The following is a 27,846-nucleotide window of genomic DNA, read 5'->3' as shown; positions in this document are numbered from 1 at the left end:
TATTACATAGATACATAGATCAGAAAGTCATGTGGTCTGCTGAAGTATCCCTTTATGACTTTTTATTGAAGAATAAAACATTTCCCTAGTGACTTTTAAGAATGAATTTATGTATGATGTTGGGTATGACATAAGCCAAGTAATTTTGAGATGTGAAGAAGGAGGTAGAGTAAATCATCCCTTGGCTACATCATAGGGACAGGTTTTTTAAAAATGAATGCTTCCTTAGGTAGTCAAACGAGTAAAAAGAAATTTTTTGAAGAGAGTGTTGATATTATCAGAAGGAGATGCTTGAGGATTGGTATGAAACTGCAAAGCTTTACAGAATAGTTTTCAACACTATTGGTATTCTCTAATACATATGATATTAAATAACATTTATAATGTAGAGATGTTGGGGGAAACATTTAGGAATCATGAAAGAAGATTAAGATTGTTTCACATATCATACCTAATAAACAGAAATGAATTTGTGAATACAGTATATGATAAAATTTCTAAGGTCAAGACCTGTGTCTTATTCATTGTTGCATTGTTATATCATCACTGACAAGGGCACTACTAAGTGCAGGGCAAGAGTTCAATGTATGTTTGTAGTAGGGTGAAATGGGTGGACCAGATATGTCGGTTAATATAAAAACTCATCACATTTCTAATAATTTGGAAACAAGAGAAAATATATATTAAAGAAGGCTTTATAATTTAAGATATTAAATATATTAACATTAAAACGTGGCTTGTTCAGTTAGGCTCTGGATTGTGATTATTGCAGCTGGTTAAACTGAAGCAGCAGGGGCTGCAGTTTCCCAGTGGGGACTGTGGGCGCCGCTGTTGGCCAAAGTGCAGAGCTTGGGCACTGGCGATCTTCTCGCGCAGCCGCAGCGCACTTTCCCTGTATCAGGCTCTCTAGCTCGAGCCTTTACACAACTTCCTCCTCTGGAAAAGAGGGAACCCCGGCCCTCACGCTGGAAATATAGCCTGTTCGGAGCTCCGGACATCTGCAGCACAGAGATTATTTGTAATCCGGCGTCTCCAGGCCGGTGAGCAACCTGAGGGGAGCAAAAGGGATGGGGAGCGGCGCTGGGGAAAGGGGCTGGGCTGAGAGGCGGCCAGTGCTCTTTCCCTTCCTGCTGTCTTTGTTCTGCCCGGCGCTCTCAGAGCAGATCCGCTATCGGATTCCCGAAGAAATGCCCGAGGGCTCGGTGGTGGGGAACCTCGCCAAGGATTTGGGACTCAGCGTCCATGAGTTACCGAGTCGACAACTGCGCATCAGTTCGGAAAAACCTTACTTCACTGTGAGCGCCAAGAGCGGGGAGCTACTTGTGAGCGGCAGGCTAGACCGGGAGCAGATTTGTGGGAAGAAGCCAGCCTGTGCTCTGGAATTTGAGGCTGTTGCTGAAAATCCGTTGAACTTTTATCACGTGAGTGTGGACATCGAAGATATTAATGACCACACACCAAAATTCACGCAAAGTTCTTTTGACCTGCAAATAAGTGAGTCTACGGTGCCAGGCACACGGTTTATATTAGAAGCAGCGGAAGATGCCGATATTGGCTTAAACTCTCTGCGGATTTATAAACTCTCCCTTAGCCCTAGTTTCTCATTGATAAATAAAGAGAAACAAGATGGTAGTAAATACCCAGAATTGGCGTTGGAGAAACGTTTAGACCGGGAACAACAGAGTTACCATCGTTTAGTTCTGACTGCCATGGATGGCGGAGATCCCCCACTAAGCGGCACCACTGAGCTCCGTATCCAGGTCACTGATGCCAATGATAACCCCCCTGTATTCAACCAGGACATGTACAGAGTAAGCCTTCCAGAAAACGTGCCCCCAGGCACCACAGTGCTGCAAGTATCAGCCACTGACCAAGATGAAGGCATCAACTCGGAAATCACTTATTCTTTCTACAGGACTGGGCAAGTCTTCAGTCTGAATTCAAAGAGCGGGGAAATTACAACTCTAAGAATGCTGGATTTCGAAGAAATCAAGGAATATTCTATAGTGGTGGAAGCGAGGGATGGTGGAGGACTGGCTGCACAATGTACAGTTGAAATTAATATTCAAGATGAAAATGACAACAGCCCAGAAATTACATTCCATTCTCTAGTCGAAATGATTCTGGAAAACGCAGCGCCAGGAACGCTAATTGCTTTGATCAAAATATACGATCAAGATTCCGGGGAGAATGGGGAGGTTAATTGTCGATTAGAGGATGAAGTTCCTTTTCAGATAATCTCTTCATCAAAAAATTCATATAAATTGGTAATAGATGGGACTCTGGACCGAGAACAGACCCCAGAGTACAATGTCACCATCACAGCCACCGACAGGGGAAAGCCGCCCCTCTCAGCTAGCAAAAGTGTCACTTTGATCATCACTGATATCAACGACAACGCTCCGGTTTTCCTCCAGGCCTCCTACATGGTTCACGTGATGGAGAACAACCCTCCTGGAGCCTCCATCGCCCAAGTCAGCGCCTCCGACCCCGACCTGGGACCCAACGGCCACGTCTCCTACTCCATCGTGGCCAGCGACCTGGAGCCGCGGGCGCTGGCGTCCTACGTGTCCGTGAGCGCGCAGAGCGGCGTGGTGTTCGCGCAGCGCGCCTTCGACCACGAGCAGCTGCGCGCCTTCGAGCTGACGGTGCAGGCCCGCGACCAGGGCTCGCCCGCGCTCAGCGCCAACGTGAGCCTGCGCGTGTTGGTGGGCGACCGCAACGACAACGCGCCTAGGGTGCTGTACCCGGCGCTGGGGCCCGACGGCTCGGCGCTCTTCGACACGGTGCCGCGCGCCGCGCAGCCCGGCTACCTGGTCACCAAGGTGGTGGCGGTGGACGCCGACTCGGGACACAATGCGTGGCTGTCGTACCACGTGCTGCAGGCCAGCGAGCCCGGACTCTTCAGCCTGGGGCTGCGCACGGGCGAGGTGCGCACTGCGCGTGCTTTGGGCGACAGGGACGCGGCCCGCCAGCGCCTGCTGGTCGCCGTGCGGGACGGGGGACAGCCGCCCCTCTCTGCCACCGCCACGCTGCACCTGGTTTTCGCCGACAGCCTGCAAGAAGTACTGCCGGATGTCAGCGACCGCCCGGAGCCCTCTGACCCCCAGGCCGAGCTGCAGTTTTACCTGGTGGTGGCTTTGGCCTTGATCTCGGTGCTCTTCCTCCTTGCGGTGATTCTGGCGGTGGCCCTGCGCCTGCGCCGCTCCCCCAGCCCTGCTGCCTGGGGCTGCTTTCAGCCTGGTCTTTGTGTCAAGTCTGGACCTGTGGTTCCTCCTAACTACAGTGAGGGGACTTTGCCTTATTCCTACAATTTGTGCGTTGCCCAGACTGGAAAGACAGAGTTTAATTTTCTAAAATGTAATGAGCAGTTGAGTTCAGGACAAGATATACTACTTTGCAGTGATTCATCTGGGGCCTTATTTCCGCTTTGTAATTCCAGTGAGTCGACTTCCCATCCTGAAACTCAAATGGCGGTGAGTTCTGTTTAAGTGTCTACTCCTTTTCATCATTTATCCAGTTTTTCATACTTCTATGAAAATATATTATGGTTCTAAGGTTAGTGAGTTGTCTTAAGGGTATTACAGCTCATCAGAGAGCTGTACTAACATTTTTTAAAGAGAGTGGTGATTTGGGAGTAGTTCTATGATATATAATAGAGTTATTGCACCAAGTTCAGATTTACAAAGTAGGGAGAGTGTGCTTCTTACTTCACAGCAGAAGTATTATATCAATTTCTTATTGCTTTTTTCAAAGGTAATGAAACTTACCCACTGATTGCCTCATTTATTTAAAATATTTGAATTAAAAAATTTTTAAATTTTTTTAATGGTTATATTTATTCATTAGACAGAGAGACAGAGCACAAGCGGGGGAGGAGCAGAGAGAGAGGGAAGCATAGAATCCAAAGCAGGCTCCAGGCTCTGAGCTGTCAGCACAGAGCTGACACAGGGCTCAAAATCATCAACCGTGAGATCATGACCTGAGATGAAGTCAGATGCTCAAGGACTGAGCCACCCAGGTGCCCCTTTAGAATTTTTTTTTAATGTTTATTCATTTTTGAGAGAGAGACAGAATGTGAGTGGGGGAGGGGCAGAGAGCGAGGGAGACAGAATTCGAAGGAGTATCTAGGGTCTGAGCTGTCAGCACAGACAGAACCTGATGTGGGGCTCGAACTCAGGAATCTAGCCTGGGCCGAAGTTGGATGCTTAACCAACTGAGCCATCCAGGGACCCCTAAAATATTTGAAATTTTGTTACATGTAAGTAAACATTAAATTTAAAATAGGCATTCATTTACCTCATCTTTTAAAGCAAAGAAACTACTACTAGCTATCTCCTTTGCTGATTTCACTAGTACAGTTTTATCTTTTTTATGTTTATTCCTCATGTCTGGTTCTTTGTATCTACCTAGTCATGACTCTGTGAATGCCCTAAAACTGTAAGGAAAATAGTGTGGGTGGAGGGCATAGAGAAAGACTCAGTAAACTCATTAGAAGGTCCAGTTCATTATCTGTGTTCCTCTAAGTTTTCTTGATTGCAAAATCCTCCTCTACGCTTATAGTTAATTTAAGAAAAAGACACTTGACAAAAGAAAAGGAAATGCTGTTGCCTCTATCACTTGAGGCCAGGAGGAGGGGGTGAGTCACTGGATTTGTCTTATTATTTGGAGCTCTAAACATTAGTGATTAGAGGAAAGAGAATCCCAAATTTTCCACTCTTATGGCAAAAATTACTAATTTTATGCGCAAAGTTGCCATTTCTTAAATATCAGTCTTTTTCTTGGTCTCCCCTAGTAACTGCTTCAGTAAATGATTTCTTTACAAATTGCTGAAAGAGTTTTTTTTTTTTTAATGTAAGCTCTAGGTCAACATGGGGCTTGAACTCACGAGGCTGAGATCAAGAGTCCCATGCTTGGGGCGCCTGGGTGGCTCAGTCAGTTAAGCATCTGACTCTGTATTTCAGCTCAGATCATGATCTCAAGGTTCGTGGGGTCAAGCCCCGTGTCAGGTTCTGTGCGACAGTGTAGAGCCTGCTTATGATTCTCTCTCCTTCTCTCTCCACCCCTCCCCTGCTTGTGCTCTCTTTCAAAATAAATAAGGAAACTTAAAAAAAAAAAAAGTCACATGCTCAACTGATGGAACCAGTCATGTGCCCCTGAAAGAATTTCTTTTTTTTTTTTAAGTTTATTTATTTATTGAGGTGGAGAAGGGCAGAGAGAAAGGGAAAGAGAGAGAATCCCAAGCAGGCTACCTGATGTCAGTGCAGAGCCCAACTTGGGGCTCAATCCCATGAATTGTAATATCATGACTTGAATGAAATCAAGAGTTGAATGCTCAGCTGACTGAGCCACCCAGGTGCCCCTGTAAGAATTTCTCATAATGGCACTTTTTGCTTTTTGGTGGTAATAATTGGTTCTACATCTTGTGTTCTTTTTCTCTAATTATTACAGATTTAATTGACCTTTACAATAAGAAGTTTAAGACTACTTTGAACTGCATATTTTCTTTATGGAAGTATTGAAGTGGAAACTTGGTTTTCAATATATGTTTATTTGAATTTTCCAAATGCCATAACCTGTGTATGCATTATGTATTCACATAGAAGAGTACAAAAAATTAAACCAGCGTAAAAGTTTAACATTCACAAATATGTAACTTTAAAAAACCGATCCTTTCAAAATTTAGCAGTAGTAGGTGAGAGAAGCTATTACTGTTGCCTTACTAAAATTATTTTTGTGAATGAAATTTTAAGGAAAACTTACTCCAGCAAATTCATTATCTGAATAAATTAATCTTATAAAATAACTTCAAAGTGAATAATCCATGTATATATAAAACTAAGAAGAAGAAGTCTATTTCCAAAGAGGATTGCACATTGTGGTTACTGTAGAAAATAATGACATACAGAAAATTTTTGAAACATTATAAAACTGAAGTTAGAATAATTTACATATCTAGAAAGAAAGCAAAATTCTACCAAGAATAAGTTAATTTGTTGTTAAGAAAAAATGGCAGTTTAACAATACATTTAATAGAAGTTCCATTCCACTTCATTTGCAACTAACATTCCAAAATGGTAATTGCTTTTGAAATGAGAATGCAAGAAACAGTGAGACAAGTCTACATAGTTAGAAGAGTATTGTCTTTCTCGGTTATCTATAATCAAGCATTACTTATCTCAGTGCATGTAGTGACAGGTTAGGACTCCGAGTGCCACTGTTCACCAACTTTAAGAAAAGTTCAATCAGTTCTCCATCCAGCTGTTCAGATCTGCAACTACACAGAGTCCCACAGAGCCCACAAACCTCAGCAAAAGCTGCCACAAAACTCATCTTCTTGGGGCACTCTGGTTTCTCCTTAGGAAAAAGATCATCATAATTTGCAGGAGGTTAAAGAACCTAAGGAGTCAGTTTGCACAGAAAGCATTCTGAAAAACAATATCCATAGTGAAGCAACAACAGCCACTCCACTGAATTGCCCGCACTGCAAAGGACTGGTTCTGCTGTGCCCATGGAGGCTATGGGAGACCAGGGCCAGCCAGACCCACTACTCGGCACCTGAAGAGACAGAAGAAGGCTATATCCTGGGGAAATATCTCCAAGGATCTGGGGCTGGCGGACCGTGGAGTCTGCATTGTCTCCAGAAGTAGGACTCAGTTTTTCGCTCTGAACCTGCAAAGTGGCTTGTCTTGGTCACTGCAGGCAGGATAGACTAGGAGGAACTCTGTGCTCAGAGTACACAGTGTCTAGTAAATATCAATATCCTGGTTGAGGGCAGAGGAAAACTTTTTGGGATAGAAATAGAAATCACTGATATCAATGATAATAATCCAAAATTCCAGGTCGAAAATCTGGAAGTAAAAGTTAATGAAATCGCTGCACCTGGAACACATTACCCACTCCCAGAGGCTGTTGACCCGGATGTGGGCATGAATTCCTTACAGAGCTACCAGCTCAGCCCCAATCACTACTTCTCTCTGGAAGTGCAGACTGGAGATGACGGAACTCTACACCCAGAGCTGGTGCTGGAGCAGGCCCTGGACCGAGAGGAAGAGGCTGCTCACCATCTCCTCCTCATCGCCTCTGATGGCGGTGACCCGCGTCGCTCCAGCACAGTGCACATCCACGTGACAGTGCTGGATACAAACGACAATGCCCCGGTTTTTACTCAACCGATTTACCGAGTGAAAGTCCCAGAGAACGTGGCCCCGGGCACCCTGCTGCTTACTGTGAGCGCTAGCGACCCAGATGAGGGAGCCAATGGAGAAGTGGCCTATAGATTTTGGAAAATTAGTGAAAAGCAATCTCCGCTATTCCATCTTAATGAAAATACCGGTGAAATATCAACAGCAGGGAGTCTAGATTATGAAGAATGTGCATTTTATGAAATGGAAATACAAGCTGAAGATGTGGGGGCACTTTTAGGGAGGACCAAAGTGCTCATTTCAGTGGAAGATGTAAATGACAATAGGCCAGAAGTGATCATTACATCTCTGTTTAGTCCAGTCTTAGAAAATACTCTTCCTGGAACAGTAATTGCCTTTTTGAATGTGCATGACCGAGACTCCGGGAAGAATGGTCAAGTTGTCTGTTACGCATCTCATAATTTACCTTTTCTTTTCTTTTTTTTCTTTTTCTTTACTCTTCCTCCTCCTCCTCCTCCTCCTTCCTCTGAGAGAGCACAAAAGTGTGAGTGGCGGAGGGGCAGAGGGAGAGAGAGAATCCCAAGCAGGCTCCATGCTCAGTACAGACACCAGCACAAGGCTTGATCCCATGACCCTGGTATCATAAAGCTGAAATCACGAGTCAGACACTCAACCGGCTGAGCCACCCAGGCACTCCATTATTTACCTTTTCAATTAGAAGAGTCAATAGATTATTGTAGATTGTTGAAACTATGAATTCTTGACAGAGAAGAAACTTCTGAATATAACATCACAGTGACCACAACAGACAGAAATTTACATCATCCTGCATGTGATCATTGTCAATGACAGTACACCTTCCTTCCCTGAAAACTTCTACACAGTCTATCTCCTTAAGAACAGCCATAGAAGAACCTTCATCTTCTCAGTGACAGCCCATGATTCCAACAGTGACAAGAATACCCAGGTTATTCACTCCTTGGCTGAGGACACTATCCAAGGGTCGTCCTATGTCTCTACCAGTTCCGACACACTGGCTCATCTACACACTGCATCCCTTCAACATGAGCAGTTTTGTGATCTCAAATGCAAGTGAAGGCAAGTGACAGTGGGAACCCCCTACTCACCAGCAACATGTCACTGAACTTGTTTGTGCTGGACCAGAAGGACAATGCACCAGAAATCCTGTACCCTACTCTCCCCACTGACATGTTCCACCATCATGGAACTGGTACCCTGCTCCACAGAACCTGGCTACCTGGTGACCAAGGTGGCTATAGACAGAGACTTGGGTCAGAACACCAGGCCTACCACCTGTTCAAGGCCAGTGAGCCAGGGCTCTTCATGGTAGGACTCCACACAGGAAAGGTGTGCACTGCATGGGCCCTGCTGCACAGAGACTGGCTCAAGCAGAGCCTGGTGGTGGTGGTCCAGGACCAAGGCCAGCCCCCTCTCTCGTCCACTTTCACCCTCACTGCAGCCTTGGCCCACAGCATCCCAGGTGGCCTGGCTGACCTCAACAGTCTGGAGGTCCTCACCTACCCAGAGATCTCAGACCTCACATTATACTTGGTGGTGACAGTGGCTGCAGTGTCCTGCATCTTCCTCACCTTTGTCATTGTGTGCTCAGGTTGTGGCATTGGCACATCTCAAATCTGCTGCAGGCTGCAGGGCTTGGATTGGCTGTGCCTACTTCTTTGTGGGCGTGGATAGGTGTGGGCTTTCCTGCAGACCTATTCCGGGAAGCCTCACACAGGGCAGGCTCCTGAGAGAGTCACATGATCTTTCCCCAGCCCAAGTATGACAATATGCTGATCAGCCAGGAGGGCTCTAGGAAAAATGACCATTTGTGTGCTTCAGATGATTCCAGGTTTCCTATAGAAAATACCTCTTTGGGGGCGCCTGGGTGGCTCAGTTACTTAAGCATCAAACTTCCGCTCAGGTCATGATCCCACAGTTCACAAGTTTGAGCCCTGTGTCGGGCTCTGTGCTGACAGCTCAGAGCCTGGAGCCTGCTCAGATGTGTCTCCCTCTCCCTCTGCCCCTCCTCCACTTGTGCGCTCTCTCTCTCTTCTCAGAAATAAACATTTAAAAAAATTTTTTTTAAAAGAAAATACTTCTTTGGCTCCAGTGAGTTCAACTTTTTCCTTTATTTTCTCTTATGATTTGGTTTTCTCTTTAAGGTTTCCACTTAAGGTATGATACATCCTCTTTAACATATTTCTCACCATCCAGGTTTTACTGGGCCTTGTTTTGTTCTAACATCTATAGGAGGCATTTACTGGTTATATCACTGATACGAGTTTCTCATAATTAACCTAAATTAACCTAGGGTCAATGGATATCTTTTTCATGGGGCTTCTCTCATTATTGAGCCATTGATATGGGCTATTGGGGTGGGATTCCTTGGTTGATTATCAGTTCACTACTAACTCTTAGAGGTGGTTTTCCATTCCTGAAATGTATTATTGTTGCTATCTTCAGTGGCCACATAGTGAACTTCCTACTTATCTTTGAACTTCTTACATACCTCTGAAACATAAATACAGGTGACACTATGTGAAGGTAAATTAATGAGAAAACACATGCATTCTTCTTGAAGAAACTGAGAGCCCAGATTTTTCTGCTTCTGCTTTTCTGTTTCTATTATAGGACAACCCGCCTTTGAGGTTATGTTTTCCAGATCACATGTTTGTAGAGGTTGTTTGAATCTAAAGATCACTTCTGAGGAAGAATCACAATTCACTTAGAGGGGTTTCTGAGAATGAACACTGTTGAGGACAAAACAAGGGAAATAAAAATTATTCAACTGTCTGTTATTTATGGCTCAATTCTCCAACCTTGAGGCTAGAAATAAACCTGGATAAGGAAGACAACTTAGGAAAATATTCTCAGGAACTGCTGGAAGAGGTTCTAAGAATATTTTACTAGCTTTTAGTTATAGGAAAGGAATAATATTTTTTCAAGTTTGTTTTTTGAGGAGGGGGGCAATGAGTGGGGGAGGGGCAGAGAGGGGACAGAAGAACCCAAGCAGGCTCCGCACAGAGAGCAGAGAGCCTGATGTGGGGCTGAAACTCTTAAACCGCGAGATCATGACCTGAGCTGAAATCAAACATGACTGACTGAGCCACCCAGATGCCCCTATTTCATTTTATTTTAAACATAGTGCCATTCCGAGTAATAAATGACTTTCTAGGAGACTTTAAAAATAAACTATGAAGTTGACTCAAAAATTCTATTTGAAAAGTGCTGGCTAATAGGGGTAACATCTGGACAGCCATTATGACATACAGATGTTATACTGATTTCAAATACTCCTTACTCCTAATTTAGTAGGAAAAAATTAAAGCATGCTTCAGGATCATATTTTTAACTATGAAATAGGAAAACTGTCACTTGAAGTTTCTGTCCTCGCGACTAACCATTGGTACTTAGTATTTACAAATATTAAGTATGTGTTAACTTGGGAAAAAACATAACAGTGATGAAGGCTTGTAGGTCAGTAACTACTATTCTCTACCATTAATATCACTTGCCTTTAAAACAGAACACAAAGCTCACTGGGTGAATGGGCAGTGTGGAAAATGCTGAATTCTAGTTTTCTTAAACTAGATAGACTTTTGTATTGGTAACATTTTATATAACAATATAGGCTTAAATATAAAATCCTTATTAATCTTAATGTTTCATCTTAAAAGAAGAGTTAAAGTATCTTGGATTTGCTTCAAAATAATGAGGGTGTACAAATTATATTAAATGAAGATGGCCTTGTGTTGATCGTTATTGTCATTGGGTGATGAGTATATGAAGATTCAATAATAATACTCGCTACTTTGTAGAAGTTTGAAATTTTTCTATAATAAATTTCTTTAAAACACTAAGCATATAGTCTGTAATAATATAATACTAAAATTAGGGGCTATTATATAAGTTCATTTTCAAGAAGCAATATATACATATTCTATATATAGAGAAATAAATATCGTATGTTTCTATCTGTATGTAATTGGCCCCCGTCCTCCGTGTTGCAGTTGACAGCCACTCAGGAGGACGAGGGGGTCAATGCAGAAGTAAACAACTACCTCAGGAGCACTTCACAGAGTACAGGGCATATATATAAATATGTATAGGAATTTCCAAGAGGAATATATATATTATAGAGATTGTAGAGAACAATTGGATTCAAGAGGAAAATGCCTGCGGTTCCACACGGGGCCTCTGGGCGCCGCTGTCGGCCAGTACAGGGCAAGCGCAGTCGCCTGGGATTTCTGTCTCCAGCCTGGGATTTCCTGGGCAGTCACCAACACAGAAGAAAATCTGCTCATACAACTGAGTCTCCTGGAGGCGCAGACTTTGCCCAACATTTACGGATTCCCAGGCCAGCTTGTCATGGGAGGAATGCTTTTCCAGTGACGCCGTGGATTGCAGTTTCTTTGACTTTCCGGAAAGACTGGGACCCAGCGAGAACTAGAGCGCGCAATGGGAGGGAGCTGCGTTCAGAGGCGCCCGGCCGGCAGGCGGCAGGTACTGTTTCCCTTCCTGCTACCTTTGTTCTACCCCGCGCTCTGCGAGCCGATCCGCTACTCGATTCCCGAGGAACTGGCCAAGGGCTCGGTGGTGGGGAACCTCGCCAAGGATCTCGGGCTCAGTGTCCTGGACGTGTCAGCTAGGAAGCTGCGAGTCAGCACGGAGAAGCTGCTTTTCAACGTAGACGCAGAGAGCGGGGACTTACTAGTGAAGGACCGAATAGACCGGGAGCAGATATGCAAAGAGAGAAGAAGATGTGAGTTGCAGTTGGAAGCCGTGGTGGAAAATCCTTTAAATATCTTTCATATCATTGTGGTTGTTGAGGATATTAATGACCATGCCCCTCAATTCGATAAAAAGGAAATACTTTTAGAAATTTTTGAATCTGTATCAGAAGGTGCACGAATATCCCTTGACCCTGCCACTGACCCCGATATAAACATGAACTCAGTTAAAGATTATCAGATAAATCCTAACCCTTATTTCTCATTAATGGTTAGAGTTAATTCTGATGGTGGTAAATATCCAGAGTTAACTTTGGAAAAACTCCTAGACAGGGAAGAGCAGCATTCTCATCACTTGATATTGACTGCCTTGGATGGGGGGAACCCACCAAGAAGTGCCACCACTCGAATAGAAATCTCTGTCAGGGATGCTAATGATAACTTTCCGGTGTTCAGCAAAGATGAATACAGAATCAGTGTTAGTGAAAATCTGCCCCCTGGATCCTCCCTGTTGCAGGTGACAGCCACTGACAAGGATGAGGGGGTCAATGCAGAAGTGAACTACTACTTCAGGAGCACTGCTCAGAGTACAAGGTACATGTTCTTGCTGAATGAGAAAACAGGTATGATTAAGAATAACCAGTCATTGGATTTTGAGGATATAGAAAGATATACCATGAAAGTGGAAGCAAGGGATGGAGGTGGACTCTCTACCCAATGTAAAGTAATCATTGAAATCCTAGATGAAAACGACAACAGACCAGAAATAATCATCACCTCTCTCTCTGATGAAATTTTGGAGGATTCTCTTCCAGGAATGGTTGTTGTTCTCTTCAAAACATGGGACAAGGATTTCGGGGGAAATGGAGAAGTCACATGTAACATAGAAAAGGATATTCCTTTCAAGATTTACTCCTCTTCTAATAATTACTACAAGCTGGTGACAGATGGACCCCTAGACCGAGAGCAGACTCCAGAATACAACGTCACCATCACAGCCACTGACAGGGGCATTCCGCCCCTCTCCTCCAGCACTACCATCACCTTGCACATCACCGATGTCAATGACAACACACCGATTTTCCACCAGGCCTCCTATGTGGTCCACGTGGCTGAGAATAACCCTCCAGGAGCCTCCATCGCCCAAGTCAGCGCCTCCGACCCCGACCTGGGACCCAACGGCCACGTCTCCTACTCCATCGTGGCCAGCGACCTGGAGCCGCGGGCGCTGGCGTCCTACGTGTCCGTGAGCGCGCAGAGCGGCGTGGTGTTCGCGCAGCGCGCCTTCGACCACGAGCAGCTGCGCGCCTTCGAGCTGACGGTGCAGGCCCGCGACCAGGGCTCGCCCGCGCTCAGCGCCAACGTGAGCCTGCGCGTGTTGGTGGGCGACCGCAACGACAACGCGCCTAGGGTGCTGTACCCGGCGCTGGGGCCCGACGGCTCGGCGCTCTTCGACACGGTGCCGCGCGCCGCGCAGCCCGGCTACCTGGTCACCAAGGTGGTGGCGGTGGACGCCGACTCGGGACACAATGCGTGGCTGTCGTACCACGTGCTGCAGGCCAGCGAGCCCGGACTCTTCAGCCTGGGGCTGCGCACGGGCGAGGTGCGCACTGCGCGTGCTTTGGGCGACAGGGACGCGGCCCGCCAGCGCCTGCTGGTCGCCGTGCGGGACGGGGGACAGCCGCCCCTCTCTGCCACCGCCACGCTGCACCTGGTTTTCGCCGACAGCCTGCAAGAAGTACTGCCGGATGTCAGCGACCGCCCGGAGCCCTCTGACCCCCAGGCCGAGCTGCAGTTTTACCTGGTGGTGGCTTTGGCCTTGATCTCGGTGCTCTTCCTCCTTGCGGTGATTCTGGCGGTGGCCCTGCGCCTGCGCCGCTCCCCCAGCCCTGCTGCCTGGGGCTGCTTTCAGCCTGGTCTTTGTGTCAAGTCTGGACCTGTGGTTCCTCCTAACTACAGTGAGGGGACTTTGCCTTATTCCTACAATTTGTGCGTTGCCCAAACTGGAAAGGCAGAGTTTAACTTCCTAAAATGTAATGAGCTCTTGCATTCCACTCAAGACATAGTTTGCGGTGATTCGTCTGGGGCCTTAATTCCACTTCAGGGTGGGCATGATTTGACTGCACATCCTGAGATGCTCACACCGGTGAGTTACACTTTTGTGTCTTCTGAAACATTCTATTGTTTTCTCTTACTTGAGGCATACTATTGTATTTTTTAATATGAGTCATATTTGGAAAATCCATAACTAATCACCTTGTCTCAGTATTTACTTTTTGCAGATTATATTTTTCAAGAGTTACTTGGTTTGTAAGTGCTCTATAATTCAGCAATAATGTCACTAAATTGGCGATATCTAGTCAAGTTCAGATTAGCAAAACAGGCGGTGGCTTCTTACTGAATAAATTAATAAGTAATTACTCAAGTTTGTTAAGATTTAAGATGAATTTTCCATATTCTACTTACATATTTTGAGTATAATAATATTAAGCCACTCATTAAATATTCAAGCAGGTGCTTGTTTCAAAGAAACATTTATTGTAAATAATATCCTGGCTATATTTAGGTATCTTCATTTATTCTAATAATTAAAATAACTAAGCATTTGAGGGGAGATGGTGAACAAATCGAAAAGTTTCTGAAATTCTATGCAAAGTTATAGAAATATGTATTTTCTTTGGGAGATGAGTCAAACTTGTTTTCCATTGCCAAGGTTTCTATGCTCCCCAGAACTTAATAATAACTACCCTAGAGGATTTTTTCTCTTCAGCATTTGGTTCTTCTGGCTTTCTTCTTATGTTTATTTATCTTTTCTTGGAGCTCAAATTGTACTCTTTCCTAATCTTTTTTCCTCTACATTGAAAAAGAATGAATTTCCAAGAAAGCAAATGAACTGTCACTGCCTTTTGCACTCAGTCTCTGTCTCTAATTGTCTGATATAAAGTCTTTGAAGACAAAATATAAAATCTTTGAAAAGTTCCACACTTTGGAGGCATAGTGACATAAATGGTCGTGAACAACCTGTTCTCCGTATAAAAAATGTGAACCTCTAAACTCCTCACCTTTGGGGAGAGAACTTCTGCTGGGTTGATGGGCAGGTAGAATTGAAGATGTCTGAACCACTTCACTTTGGGCTTCCATACAAAGTGCCAGAAGAGATTGTTTTTATGGGCATCAGTGCTCTGATGAAAACAGATCATTTGAGTAAATACTTATTTAAAAAAAACCCCTACATCATTATTTTGTTTTTAAAAATTGTAGCTTGAAATTCTTATATTTTTCTTCCCATTACCAGACAGACATGTTATACTCCTTTTAGTTTGTGGTTACTTAATTTAAATAGGTCAAATTAACTTCTAATTATATATGCCTACAATAAAAAAAAACACATGTTTTCAAAACAGTTCATGGAGGCTCAATAAAACTATTTTAGAAAAGAATATTTTGAAAAATTTTTACACAATATTAATCATCAACAAATTTAATTAACTGGCCAATTAGTTAAAGCTAAAATAAAAATTATAAGTGAATATATCTAGAAATGAGTATGTTTCTACTCAGAAAGTGTTACAAATATGTATATTTGACCAGTTATTCTCATTTGATATTTTATAGCACTTTCCATTTATCCTACCCAATAACCAATCTACAAGTAGTAGTTGACTTAAGAGATATCAGTTGAGAAGCCAAAGAAGTATTGTAAAATAAAATGAAAGATCCAACAAAGAGTACCGTGTTTTCCATTGCACACATAGTGGGTGCAGTAACTTCTCAGGACTCTGAGCGCCGCTGTTCTCCCAGAGAAACGCAGCCAGTGCTCAATCCGGATTCTCAGGGCTCCGACTACGCAAAGCTCCTCAGTTCCTACAAACCGGCTCCAGGGTTGCAGTGAAACTCACTCCAGAATTTGAGGTGCATAGTCTACAGAGGCTCCCAGCAGCCAGACAAAGAAAAAGGAATCGTTAAAACACACAACGTGGCCAGTGATTACTTGGCGAGAATTCCTTGACTAGACAACAATGGCTGCTAAAAGGAACCACTCCAACCGCAAAGCGCTGGTTTTGTTCTGTCTTTTCCTCGGTTTGTCATGGGAGGCTGAAGCCCGGCAGATCCGCTACTCCGTTCCTGAGGAGTTAGAGAAAGGCTCTTTCGTCGGCAACATCTCCAAGGACCTGGGGCTGGAGCCCTGGGAGCTGGCTGAGCCTGGAGTCCGCATCGTCTCCAGAGGTAGGACGCAGCTTTTCGCTCTGAACCCGAGAAGCGGCAGTTTGGTCACTGCAGGCAGGATAGACCGGGAGGAGCTCTGTGGTCAGAGCGCACGGTGTCTGGTGAATTTTAACATTCTTGTGGAAGATAGGGTGGAACTTTTTGGGATAGAAATAGAAATAACTGATGTCAACGATAATGCCCCAAAATTCCAAGCAGAAAATGTAGAGGTAAAAATTAATGAAAATGTCGCTCCAGGAATGCGTTTTCCTCTCCTGGAAGCTGTTGATCCAGACGTGGGTGTGAACTCCCTCCAGAGCTACCAGCTCAGCTCCAATAAGTACTTCTCATTAGCAGTTCAGAGTCATGCCAGTGGTGTCAAATACCCGGAGCTGGTACTGAAGCATGCCCTGGATCGTGAGGAAGAGGCACTACACCACCTGGTCCTCACTGCCTCCGACGGGGGTGACCCTCTCCTATCTGGTACAGTTCTCATCAGTGTGATCGTCTTTGATACAAATGACAATGCACCGGTCTTTACCTTGCCAGAATACCGAGTGAGTGTTCTGGAGAACTTGCCTGTGGGCACACAGCTGCTTACAGTCACTGCCACAGACAGGGATGAAGGAGCCAATGGAGAAGTCACATATTCATTCCGAAAATTTGTTCCTGACAAATTGTTGAAATTCCAACTAAACAAAAATACTGGGGAAATAAAATTATCAGAAAATCTAGACTACGAAGAAACAGATTTCTATGAATTAGAAATACAAGCAGAAGATGGAGGAGCATATCTTGCAATGGCAAAAGTATTGATTACAGTAGAAGATGTAAATGACAACAATCCAGAGGTGACCATCACATCTCTGTTTAGTCCCCTGATGGAAGACTCACCTCCGGGAACTATTATAGCCCTTTTAAATGTGCATGATCCAGACTCTGGGCAGAATGGACAGGTCACCTGTTCCATATCAGGCAATCTACCATTTAAGTTAGAGAAATCCATTGACGGTTATTATAGACTGGTGACACACAGAACCCTTGACAGGGAACAGGTATCCTCTTACAATATCACAGTGACAGCCACAGATGGAGGAAATCCACCCCTATTAACAGAAACTCACTTCACTGTGCAAGTGGCAGATATTAATGACAACCCACCCACTTTTTCCCACATCTCCTACTTCACCTATATCCCGGAGAACAACCCCAGAGGTGCCTCCATCTTGTCTGTGACTGCACTAGACCCAGACAGCAAAGAGAATGCTCAGGTTATTTACTCCCTAGCTGAAGACACTTTCCAGGAAGCACCTCTATCCTCCTACATCTCCATAAACTCTGACACAGGAGTCCTTTATGCGTTGCGAACTTACGACTATGAGCAATTTCATGATCTACAGATTCAGGTGATTGCCACTGACAGTGGGGACCCACCTCTCAGCAGCAATGTTTCTGTGAGCATATTTGTGCTGGACCAGAATGACAATGCACCAGAGATCCTGTACCCCACCCTACCCACTGACACTTCCACTGGAATGGAGCTGGCACCCCGTTCTGCAGAGTCCGGCTATTTGGTCACTAAGGTGGTGGCAGTGGACAAAGACTCAGGTCAGAATGCCCGACTGTCCTATCGCCTGCTCAAGGCCAGCGAACCAGGGCTCTTCGCAGTGGGGCTGCACACAGGCGAGGTGCGCACAGCACGGGCCCTGCTGGACAGAGATGCGCTCAAGCAGATCCTGGTCGTGGCGGTGCAGGACCATGGCCAGCCCCCTCTCTCAGCCACCGTCACACTCACTGTGGCCATTGCTGACAGCATCCCAGGTGTCCTGGCTGACCTGGGCAGTCTGGAAGTTCCACGTGACTCCGAAGCTTCAGGTCTAACGCTATACCTGGTAGTGGCGGTAGCCATAGTTTCCTGCATCTTCCTCGCTTTTGTCATCATGCTACTGGCTCTCAGGTTGAGGCGCTGGCACACATCGCGCCAGCTCCAAGCTTCAGGAGGCGGGCTAGTGGGTGTGCCCACCTCCCACTTTGTGGGCGTGGAAGGGGTGCGGGCTTTCCTGCAGACGTATTCCCATGAGGTCTCCCTCACAGCAGACTCACGGAAGAGTCACGTGATCTTCCCCGAGCCCAACTACGCCGACATGCTCATTAGCCATGAGAGCTTTGAGAAAAAGGATCCTTTGTCTTTGTTAGATGATTTGAAGTTACCTGTAGAAGATACCCCTTTGGTTCCAGTGAGTTCTGGTTTTACTCTTTTTCTTTTAAGAATTATAATTGGTTTTACTTTTAGGTTTGGCATAATGATAGAAAATTTTGGTCTTTATTTTTTTCACTGTTCCCTCCATTTCAATGATATTTGTTTCTTGCTAAAACATTGAAGAGTAGAATCTGATGGTTATTAAGACTGATATGTTTTTATTTTCTGGTAAATATTCACGTAATTCCAATGAAGGCCTATGGTCACAAGGCTGTTACGATTTTGCAGAGCATTCTACTTTATAGTTTTGTTGAGTACAGTACTGACAGTTCCTGAGAGTTCCTCCATAAGTGTCTGTCAATTTATGTACACTTCTCTTGGCCACATGCTAAAATCTTAGCCTCTTAGGCAACCTTAGCTCTTGTTTTGAAGGCAGGTCTGGTAAAATAGGTGAATATCAGAGACAAATCCATTAACTTCATTGGAAACAGTGAACAGGCTCCTCAGTGTTGTTTTTCCCAACAAGAAAAGCAATACACCTTTGTGGTTTTATTTTTCAAAATATACCTTGCGGTGACAATTACAGTTGAATATACTTCCTAGAAGGATTTAAGTTTTTCATTAATACTCTACTAACAATTGTTAACAATGTGTGCTTAAAATTTTCCAAGTGTAATCATAATTGGTAACAATACATTAGCATCCTTTTTTTAAAGTTTATTTATTTTGAGAGAAAGCGCATGCATTGGAGGGGCAGAGAGAAAGGTAGAGAGAATCCCAAGCAGGCTCCAAGCTGTCAGTGCAGAGCCCAACACAGAACACATGGGGCTCAGGCCCACGAACTGAAAGATCATGATCTGAGCCAAAATCAAAAGTCAGATGCTTAACGGACTGAGCTACCTAGGCACCCTGTAACAGTGTAGCATCCTTTTTGCTTGTGATTCTGATTTCATACTGTTATGTGGAAGACAGCATTTTAATTTGATTTTCCTTGCTCACTAGGGATGCTAAAGAACGTATAGAAGGTTAAAGTAAGGAAATTTTGGGTTATGCTGCCAGCATTTTTTGTTAAATTCTCCAAATAAGAAAAAACATTTGTACATGTTCCTAAGAACAGAAGCAAAAGATGAGTTCCAAGGGTATTTCAGTGGCTTTGTAACATAGAAGAAAGAAGATCCACCTGGATTTATGAAAATTCTGATGTTAAGAATCAAAATAAACTAGGTCAAGAAAGAAATGTCATTTCTGTGGGAGATCTGAATATAAGCAGAGAAGTACACAGAAGTATTCTAAACAATTAGTAAGTAGAGTTACTGATGTGGCCATTTACTTTAGTGAAGATGGCGATGTATTTGGTTTGATATCTTACTTTTAACTTATTACTAGTATTCTTCCAAACTAATATGGTAGCATACAGTCCAAGAATATCCTAATGTGTCTCAAAATATTTATGAGACTATGATTTTTCTCATTGTCATCCAACATTTGTTCAACAATAGGTCTATGGAAAGAGAGCACATCCTTTAGGGTCATAGTTATTAACTTAAATCATTGAAAGTAATTTTAAATCTATCTTTGGGAGTCAAAATTATTACGCATCTATATCTAAATAATTCTGTTCTGAAAAATACAGGGTTTTTAAAAAACTACTCTTTCGGCGTGGTAATTATTGTGACCAAATCATGTTAATTATTATTTGAAAACAGCACAGAACACCCTAGATGAATGTAATGACTATGGCAATGACAGCCTTCTAATTTCTAAATATGGGAGATGGACTAATACTTTCTAGCTAAATGTAAGCTACGATTGAAGACAAAAAGATTTTTGCTTATTTTCAGTACTTACCTTTGTGGATAATTACTTTTAAAAGGAACAACAGTGATTACCTCTGGATGCAAGAACTGAATAGCAATGGGCCATGGGATGGAAGAGCTACTTTACATTCTATATTCTTTTGTGCTTTTTTGAATTTTGAAAGAAGTACTTTACTTATTCAAAGTCTATGTAAATTTTTAACATATACAACATATTATAATTTTTACCATATGAAACACGTTTCATGATGAGAATGAAAACATTGAGAAATAAGATTTAGGATATTAGCTGTTATCATCTTACATTTTAACAAGATTTCCTGAAAGAGAAAAACTAGATTGCGGTTCCACACAAAGCCTCTGGGCGCCGCTGTCGGCCAGTACAGGGCAAGTGCTGTCGCCCGGGATTCTTCAGCCTCCAGCCTGGGTGTTCCTGCGCAGTCAACAACACAGAGTGAAGGAACCCCATACACACAGGGGCTTCTGGCCGCGCAGACTCTCCCCAGCACACACAGATTCCCAGCCCCAAGACTGGAGGCTCTGTATGTTCTGGGCCAAATGCTACCAGTGCGATAGCGGGCACTTTTTCTAGCTAGAAAGACTGGGACCCAGCGAGAACTAGAGCGCGCAATGGGAGGGAGCTGCGTTCAGAGGCGCCCGGCCGGCAGGCGGCAGGTACTGTTTCCCTTCCTGCTACCTTTGTTCTACCCCGCGCTCTGCGAGCCGATCCGCTACTCGATTCCCGAGGAACTGGCCAAGGGCTCGGTGGTGGGGAACCTCGCCAAGGATCTCGGGCTCAGTGTCCTGGACGTGTCAGCTAGGAAGCTGCGAGTCAGCACGGAGAAGCTGCTTTTCAACGTAGACGCAGAGAGCGGGGACTTACTAGTGAAGGACCGAATAGACCGGGAGCAGATATGCAAAGAGAGAAGAAGATGTGAGTTGCAGTTGGAAGCCGTGGTGGAAAATCCTTTAAATATCTTTCATATCATTGTGGTTGTTGAGGATATTAATGACCATGCCCCTCAGTTCCATAAAGATGAAATAAACTTAGAAATCAGTGAATCTGTCACTCCAGGGATGGGAACAATTCTTGAGTCTGCAAAAGATCCTGATATTAGTACGAATTCACTGAGCAAATACCAGCTAAGCCCTAATGAGTACTTCTCCTTGGTGGTGAAAGAAAATCCCGATGGTGGCAAATATCCAGAAATAGTACTGAAGAAGACCCTGGACCGGGAAACACAAAGCTCTCATCATCTGGTGCTGACAGCATTTGACAATGGAAATCCACCACGAAGCAGCACAGCTCAGATCCGAATCCTGGTGGTGGATGCCAATGATAACCCCCCAGTGTTCAGTCAGGATGTGTATAGGGTCAGTCTTAGTGAAGGTGTACCCCCAGGCACCTCAGTGGTGCAGGTGAGTGCCACTGACCAAGACGAAGGCTTCAACGCGGAGATCACCTACTCATTCCTTGGTATGGCTAATAAAGCCCAGCATGTGTTCTCTCTGGATTCTGCCACAGGAAACATTATAACTCAGCAACCCTTGGATTTCGAAGAAGTAGAAAGATATACCATGGATGTAGAAGCTAAGGACCGAGGATCCCTCTCTACCCAGTGTAAAGTAATCATAGAAGTTCTAGATGAAAACGACAACATCCCTGAAATAATCATTACTTCTCTCTCTGATCAAATTTTGGAGGATTCCCATCCAGGAATGGTTGTTGTTCTCTTCAAAACACAGGACCAGGATTCTGGGGAAAACGGAGAAGTCATTTGTAACTTAAGTAGAGATATTCCATTTAAGATTCATTCTTCATCTAATAATTACTACAAGCTGGTAACAGATGGACCCCTAGACCGAGAGCAGACTCCAGAATACAACGTCACCATCACAGCCACTGACAGGGGCATTCCGCCCCTCTCCTCCAGCACTACCATCACCTTGCACATCACCGATGTCAATGACAACACACCGATTTTCCACCAGGCCTCCTATGTGGTCCACGTGGCTGAGAATAACCCTCCAGGAGCCTCCATCGCCCAAGTCAGCGCCTCCGACCCCGACCTGGGACCCAACGGCCACGTCTCCTACTCCATCGTGGCCAGCGACCTGGAGCCGCGGGCGCTGGCGTCCTACGTGTCCGTGAGCGCGCAGAGCGGCGTGGTGTTCGCGCAGCGCGCCTTCGACCACGAGCAGCTGCGCGCCTTCGAGCTGACGGTGCAGGCCCGCGACCAGGGCTCGCCCGCGCTCAGCGCCAACGTGAGCCTGCGCGTGTTGGTGGGCGACCGCAACGACAACGCGCCTAGGGTGCTGTACCCGGCGCTGGGGCCCGACGGCTCGGCGCTCTTCGACACGGTGCCGCGCGCCGCGCAGCCCGGCTACCTGGTCACCAAGGTGGTGGCGGTGGACGCCGACTCGGGACACAATGCGTGGCTGTCGTACCACGTGCTGCAGGCCAGCGAGCCCGGACTCTTCAGCCTGGGGCTGCGCACGGGCGAGGTGCGCACTGCGCGTGCTTTGGGCGACAGGGACGCGGCCCGCCAGCGCCTGCTGGTCGCCGTGCGGGACGGGGGACAGCCGCCCCTCTCTGCCACCGCCACGCTGCACCTGGTTTTCGCCGACAGCCTGCGAGAAGTACTGCCGGATGTCAGCGACCGCCCGGAGCCCTCTGACCCCCAGGCCGAGCTGCAGTTTTACCTGGTGGTGGCTTTGGCCTTGATCTCGGTGCTCTTCCTCCTTGCGGTGATTCTGGCGGTGGCCCTGCGCCTGCGAAGCTCTTCCAGCCACGCCCCAGAGAGCTGCTTTGGGTCTCTTCGGTGTTCCAAGTCTGGACCCGAGATTACCGCCAACTACAGTGAAGGAACATTACCCTATGCCTATAATTTTTGTGTGCCTGGGGATCAAACTAATCCGGAATTTAATTTTCTCACATCTGTTGATCATTTTCCAACCACACAAGATATTCTCAACAAAGATAGCCCTTCGGGACTAATGACTAGCATTTTAACTCCTAGTGTTGAAGCAGATAAGAAGACTTTAAAACAGGTAAGTATTTAAAATAATGCTTTTTATATTCTAATGCCAATGTATTCCAATGGAGCATTGTTGTTTAAAGATTCTAGATTAAGGGGTGCCTGGCTGGCTCAGTTGGTAGAGCATGTGACTCTTGATCTCAGAGTTGTGATTTCAAACCCCACTTTGGGTGTAGAGCTTACTTAAAAATAAATTAATAGGGGTGCCTGGGTGGCTCAGTCAGTTAAGCATCTGACTTCCGCTCAGGTCATGATCTCACAGTTCATGAGTTGGAATAAAGCCCTGCATTGGGCTCTGTGCTGACAGCTCAGAGCCTAGAGCCTGCTTCTGATTCTGTGTTTCCCTCTCTCTATGCCCTGCACCTGCTTGTGCTCTGTCTCTGTCTCTCAAAAATGAATAAACATTAAAAATTTTTTAAAAATAAATAAATACAAGTAATGATTCTAGATTCAATCTCTTGATATAATTCCTAAAATAAATCTAGGTCAAACCTATTGGTATCACTGTTTAGACTAAAGTTTACGGTGCTGCAGTCATTCTACTATGCAATTTAAGGTAGAATATATAGAAATCTCAAGCAAATTTTTCATGAAAGAGAATATTTCTTATTTAAGGATATGGAACACAATTCTATTTTTTTATATCATGGTAATTTTTAAAATGACAGCCTAATGTCATCCAAATTTTCTCAAATGTTTCATCTTTTACTCAATAAAGAAATATTGGTAAGAATTTTAGTCATGCGCTCTGATGATTTTTTTGGAACCGAGCTAGTTCCACATCCATAAATACAGTTCCCTTCAGTTGGTAAAAATCAATAGAAAGCAAGTCTAACCTGCAGTTGTTCAGTTCCTATAGTATTTGAAAACATTTTTTTAAATTAAACAATCCCTTTTAATAATGATTCCTTTTATTAAATGCTCTTGATAAACCTTCAACATCACATTATACAACCCTTTGTTTTGTGCAGTTTTCAGTTTTACAAATATGTGTAATTCTTGAAGAGGTGTGTAATAACTTCTGGAACAGACACATTAAGTTGGGCTTTTCTTACTCATTGCAATAATAAGATTTGGCTCTAGGCGCCGCTCTTCACCAATCAGGGAATGGGAAGCTGCAAGCTGCCTTCCCTCCCTCCGCCATCTCTACAACACAAAGCAGAGTAACATGGATACTCACAGATCCTGATGCTGGAAACTTAAAGTAGTTCTCTCTCTAATATATTCTGGATGCAGTCAGCCTGGAACTTGGTAGATAGATAAGCTGATTCAGAACAAAACAGCCCAAGAATCCAGGGAATATAAGCTCAGCTTACTGCCATGGGGAATCGGCTACTGTTTCTGGACCGCAGCGGGCTGATCCTACTATACACTTTCCTGAGGACGCTACAGGAGTCTGGGGCAGGGCACATCCAATACTCGGTGCCCGAAGAGACAGATAAAGGCTTCTTCGTGGGCAATATTTCCAAGGATCTGGGGCTGGAACCCTGGGAGCTGGCGGAACGCCGAGTCCGCATCATCTCCAGAGGCAGGATGCAGCTTTTCGCTCTGAATCCGCGAAGTGGCAGCTTGATCACTGCAGGTAGGTTAGACCGGGAGGAGCTCTGTGAGACACTGTCCTCCTGTTTTTTAAATATAGAGATACTTGTGGAAGATACCCTGAAGATTTACGGAGTGGAGGTGGAAATAATGGATGTTAATGATAACGCCCCCAGCTTCCAGGAGGCAGAAATAGAGATAAAAGTCAGTGAGCACGCAACTCCAGGATCGAGATTTCCCCTTCCTAACGCTAGGGATCCAGATGTAGGAATGAACTCTCTCCAGCGCTACCAGCTCAATCCTAATAGTTACTTTTCCTTGCAAATGCGAGGCGGGATGGATGGGGCCAAGAATCCTGAACTAGTGCTGGAGGGGAGTTTGGACCGGGAAAAGGAAGCTGCTCACCATCTCCTCCTCACAGCTTTCGATGGAGGAGATCCCATCCAACAGGGTGCTGTTGCCATTCGTGTAGTGGTCCTCGATGTAAATGACCATATACCAAAGTTTACACAGTCTGTATATCAAGTGAGTATTCCTGAAAACCTCAGCTCTGGAACTCGGGTTCTCATGGTAAATGCAACTGATCCAGATGAGGGAATCAATGGGGAAGTGGTGTTTTCATTCCGGAATATGGAAAGCAAAGCTTCTGAAATATTCCAGTTGGATTCTCAAACTGGAGAAGTTTTAATACGAGGGTCTCTGGATTTTGAGAAATCTAGATTTTATGAGATGGAAATTCAAGGCCAAGATGGTGGAGGTCTCTCGACCACTGCTAAGATATTGATCACAGTTGTGGATGTGAATGATAATGCTCCAGAAATAACTATCACATCTTCTACTAATTCAGTGCTGGAAAATTCTCCTCCAGGTACAGTTATTGCTCTTCTAAATGTGCAAGATCAAGACTCTGGAGAAAATGGTCAAGTCTCATGTTTCGTTCCTAACAGTCTGCCTTTTAAATTAGAAAAGACTTATGGAAATTATTACAAATTGATAACAAACAGAGTGCTGGACAGGGAGCAGGTCCACAGCTATAATATAACCTTGATAGCCACAGATCAGGGACATCCACCCTTGTCTACAGAAACTCACATTTCACTGAATGTAGCAGATGACAATGATAACCCACCCACTTTTGCTGACTCATCTTACTCCGTCTACATTCCTGAAAACAACCCCAGAGGAGCTTCCTTCTTCTCAGTGATGGCACTTGACCTGGACAGCAATGAGAACTCCCGGGTCACTTATTCCCTAGTGGAGGATACCCTGCAGGGAGCACCTTTATCCTCCTATGTCTCCATCAACTCAGACACCGGCACCCTATATGCACTGCGCTCTTTTGACTATGAACAGTTCCGTGACCTGCAAGTGTGGGTGACAGCACTGGACGGTGGGAACCCGCCACTCAGCAGCAATGTTTCTGTGAGCATATTCGTGCTGGACCAGAATGACAATGTGCCAGAGATCCTGCACCCCACCCTCCCAACCGATGGTTCCACTGGTGTGGAGCTGGCGCCCAGGTCAGCTGAGCCTGGCTACCTGGTGACCAAGGTAGTGGCGGTGGACAGAGACTCTGGCCAGAATGCCTGGCTGTCCTACCACCTGCTCAAGGCCAGCGAGCCAGGGCTCTTCGCGGTGGGGCTGCACACGGGCGAGGTGCGCACTGCACGGGCCCTGCTGGACAGAGATGCGCTCAAGCAGAGCCTGGTGGTGGTGGTGCAGGACCATGGCCAGCCCCCTCTCTCGGCCACCGTCACGCTCACCGTGGCCGTGGCTGACAGTATCCCAGATGTCCTGGCTGACCTAAGCAGCTTCGAGTCTTCTGCCAATCCCCACGATTCTGGCCTCACACTCTACCTAGTGGTGGCGGTGGCAGTTGTCTCCTGCGTCTTCCTTGCGTTTGTGATTGTGCTGCTGGCGCTCAGACTGAGGCACTGGCACGCGACACGTCTGCTCCAGGCTTCAGGAGGCGGTTTGGTTGGCATGCCTACCTCGCACTTTGTGGGCGTGGACGGGGTGCAAGCTTTCCTGCAGACCTATTCCCAAGAGGTCTCCCTCACGGCGGACTCTCGGAGGAGTCACGTGATCTTCCCTCAGCCCAACTATGCGGACATGCTTATTAGTCACGACAGCTGTGAGAAAAGCGAGGCACTCTTGATAGCTGAAGATTCAGCTGCTGGTTTAGGCAAATTTGACTCCAAGAATAATCAGGTGAGATTTATTACCTACCTCCCAGTTGTTGCTATCTCTGTGCAAGTCTTTTAAGTGGCTTAAAAAAATATTTCTGGTGGGGGGATATATTCAGTTCATACATGTTTAGAGCAATACATATGAGTTCCTCTATTTTATCTTTCAACAAATTACCATCATTTTTCAGAAAAGGTTTTTCCACCCCTCTGGCATATTTTCTTTTGATCCTAAATGTCTAGTTCAGCTATCATAGCTTGCTTTATAATAAGTTAAATTTTAGTAATATTTTTCTATCATCAGTGTTTGTGGCTATCAATGAACTGGTTAGGATTCAAATTAATGATTCACAATTTTTTTGTTTGCCTATTACAATTTCACATTGCCTCCATTTATTTATAATTAAATTCTACCACTATTTGCTTTATTTCTAATGTTCAAATTTGATCATGTTGATTCAATGGCACACACTCTGTAGCTCTTTTCCTTATCTATATATGCATATATGCAACATTTACATGTAAGTGTTTACACATGTAAGTTTGGCTCTGAGCATGAAAATTCTATTTTGAGTTTTGATGAGTGGTAATATGTTTCAATTATGTTGATTATTTCAACTTTGTGTAATTTATTTATATTACCAAAACAGATACACTGATTGCCTTTTTACTACTAGATTCTTTTGGGAGAGGAAATGTAGAGTACACCTTTTTTCTTAAGTTCTACACATATTTTCTGTTTCTACCGTGAAGTCATTTGATTGTTCTGAAGAAATAGTTGAATTGTTGAACTGGTATTATTTTCTTTTATTCTTTTACTTGTACTTTAGTGTGTGTGTGTGTGTGTGTGTGTGTTCAAGATTTCTTTAACGTTTTTTTTTTTATTTATTTATTTATTTATTTTATTTCTTTTTGGGACAGAGAGAGACAGAGCATGAACGGGGGAGGGGCAGAGAGAGGGAGA

At 44.8% G+C, this 27,846-nt stretch overlaps 1 protein-coding gene and 1 pseudogene across 17 annotated transcripts in view; both read left to right on the top strand.

Moving 5' to 3' along the window:
• LOC132675880 (protocadherin gamma-C4) overlaps positions 1 to 27,846 on the top strand; it is a 176,218-nt gene that overhangs the window by 76,112 nt on the left and 72,260 nt on the right. Inside the window, exons 1-2 of one of the 17 annotated variants that reach the window (XM_078450241.1) lie at positions 833 to 3,476; positions 5,452 to 5,806. The exons of 11 other annotated variants lie outside the window; for them this stretch is intronic. In XM_078450241.1, the coding sequence (XP_078306367.1) occupies positions 1,068 to 3,476; positions 5,452 to 5,457 (2,415 nt within the window). In that variant the 5' untranslated portion in view covers positions 833 to 1,067 and the 3' untranslated portion in view covers positions 5,458 to 5,806. Of the gene's footprint in view, positions 1 to 832; positions 3,477 to 5,451; positions 5,807 to 11,624; positions 14,043 to 15,779; positions 18,340 to 20,749; positions 23,171 to 24,078; positions 26,908 to 27,846 lie in introns of those variants that run through there. 5 more of the 17 variants (XM_081790295.1, XM_081790290.1, XM_078450195.2 and 2 more) reach the window with 5 other exon arrangements.
• On the top strand, positions 6,075 to 10,124 carry LOC132677372 (protocadherin gamma-A9 pseudogene; annotated as a pseudogene).

The sequence above is a fragment of the Panthera onca genome, chromosome A1 (genome assembly GCF_046562875.1).
Source record: "Panthera onca isolate mPanOnc1 chromosome A1, mPanOnc1 haplotype 2, whole genome shotgun sequence".
Classification (NCBI taxonomy): domain Eukaryota; kingdom Metazoa; phylum Chordata; class Mammalia; order Carnivora; family Felidae; genus Panthera; species Panthera onca.
This window is presented reverse-complemented; position numbering and strand designations above follow the sequence as displayed.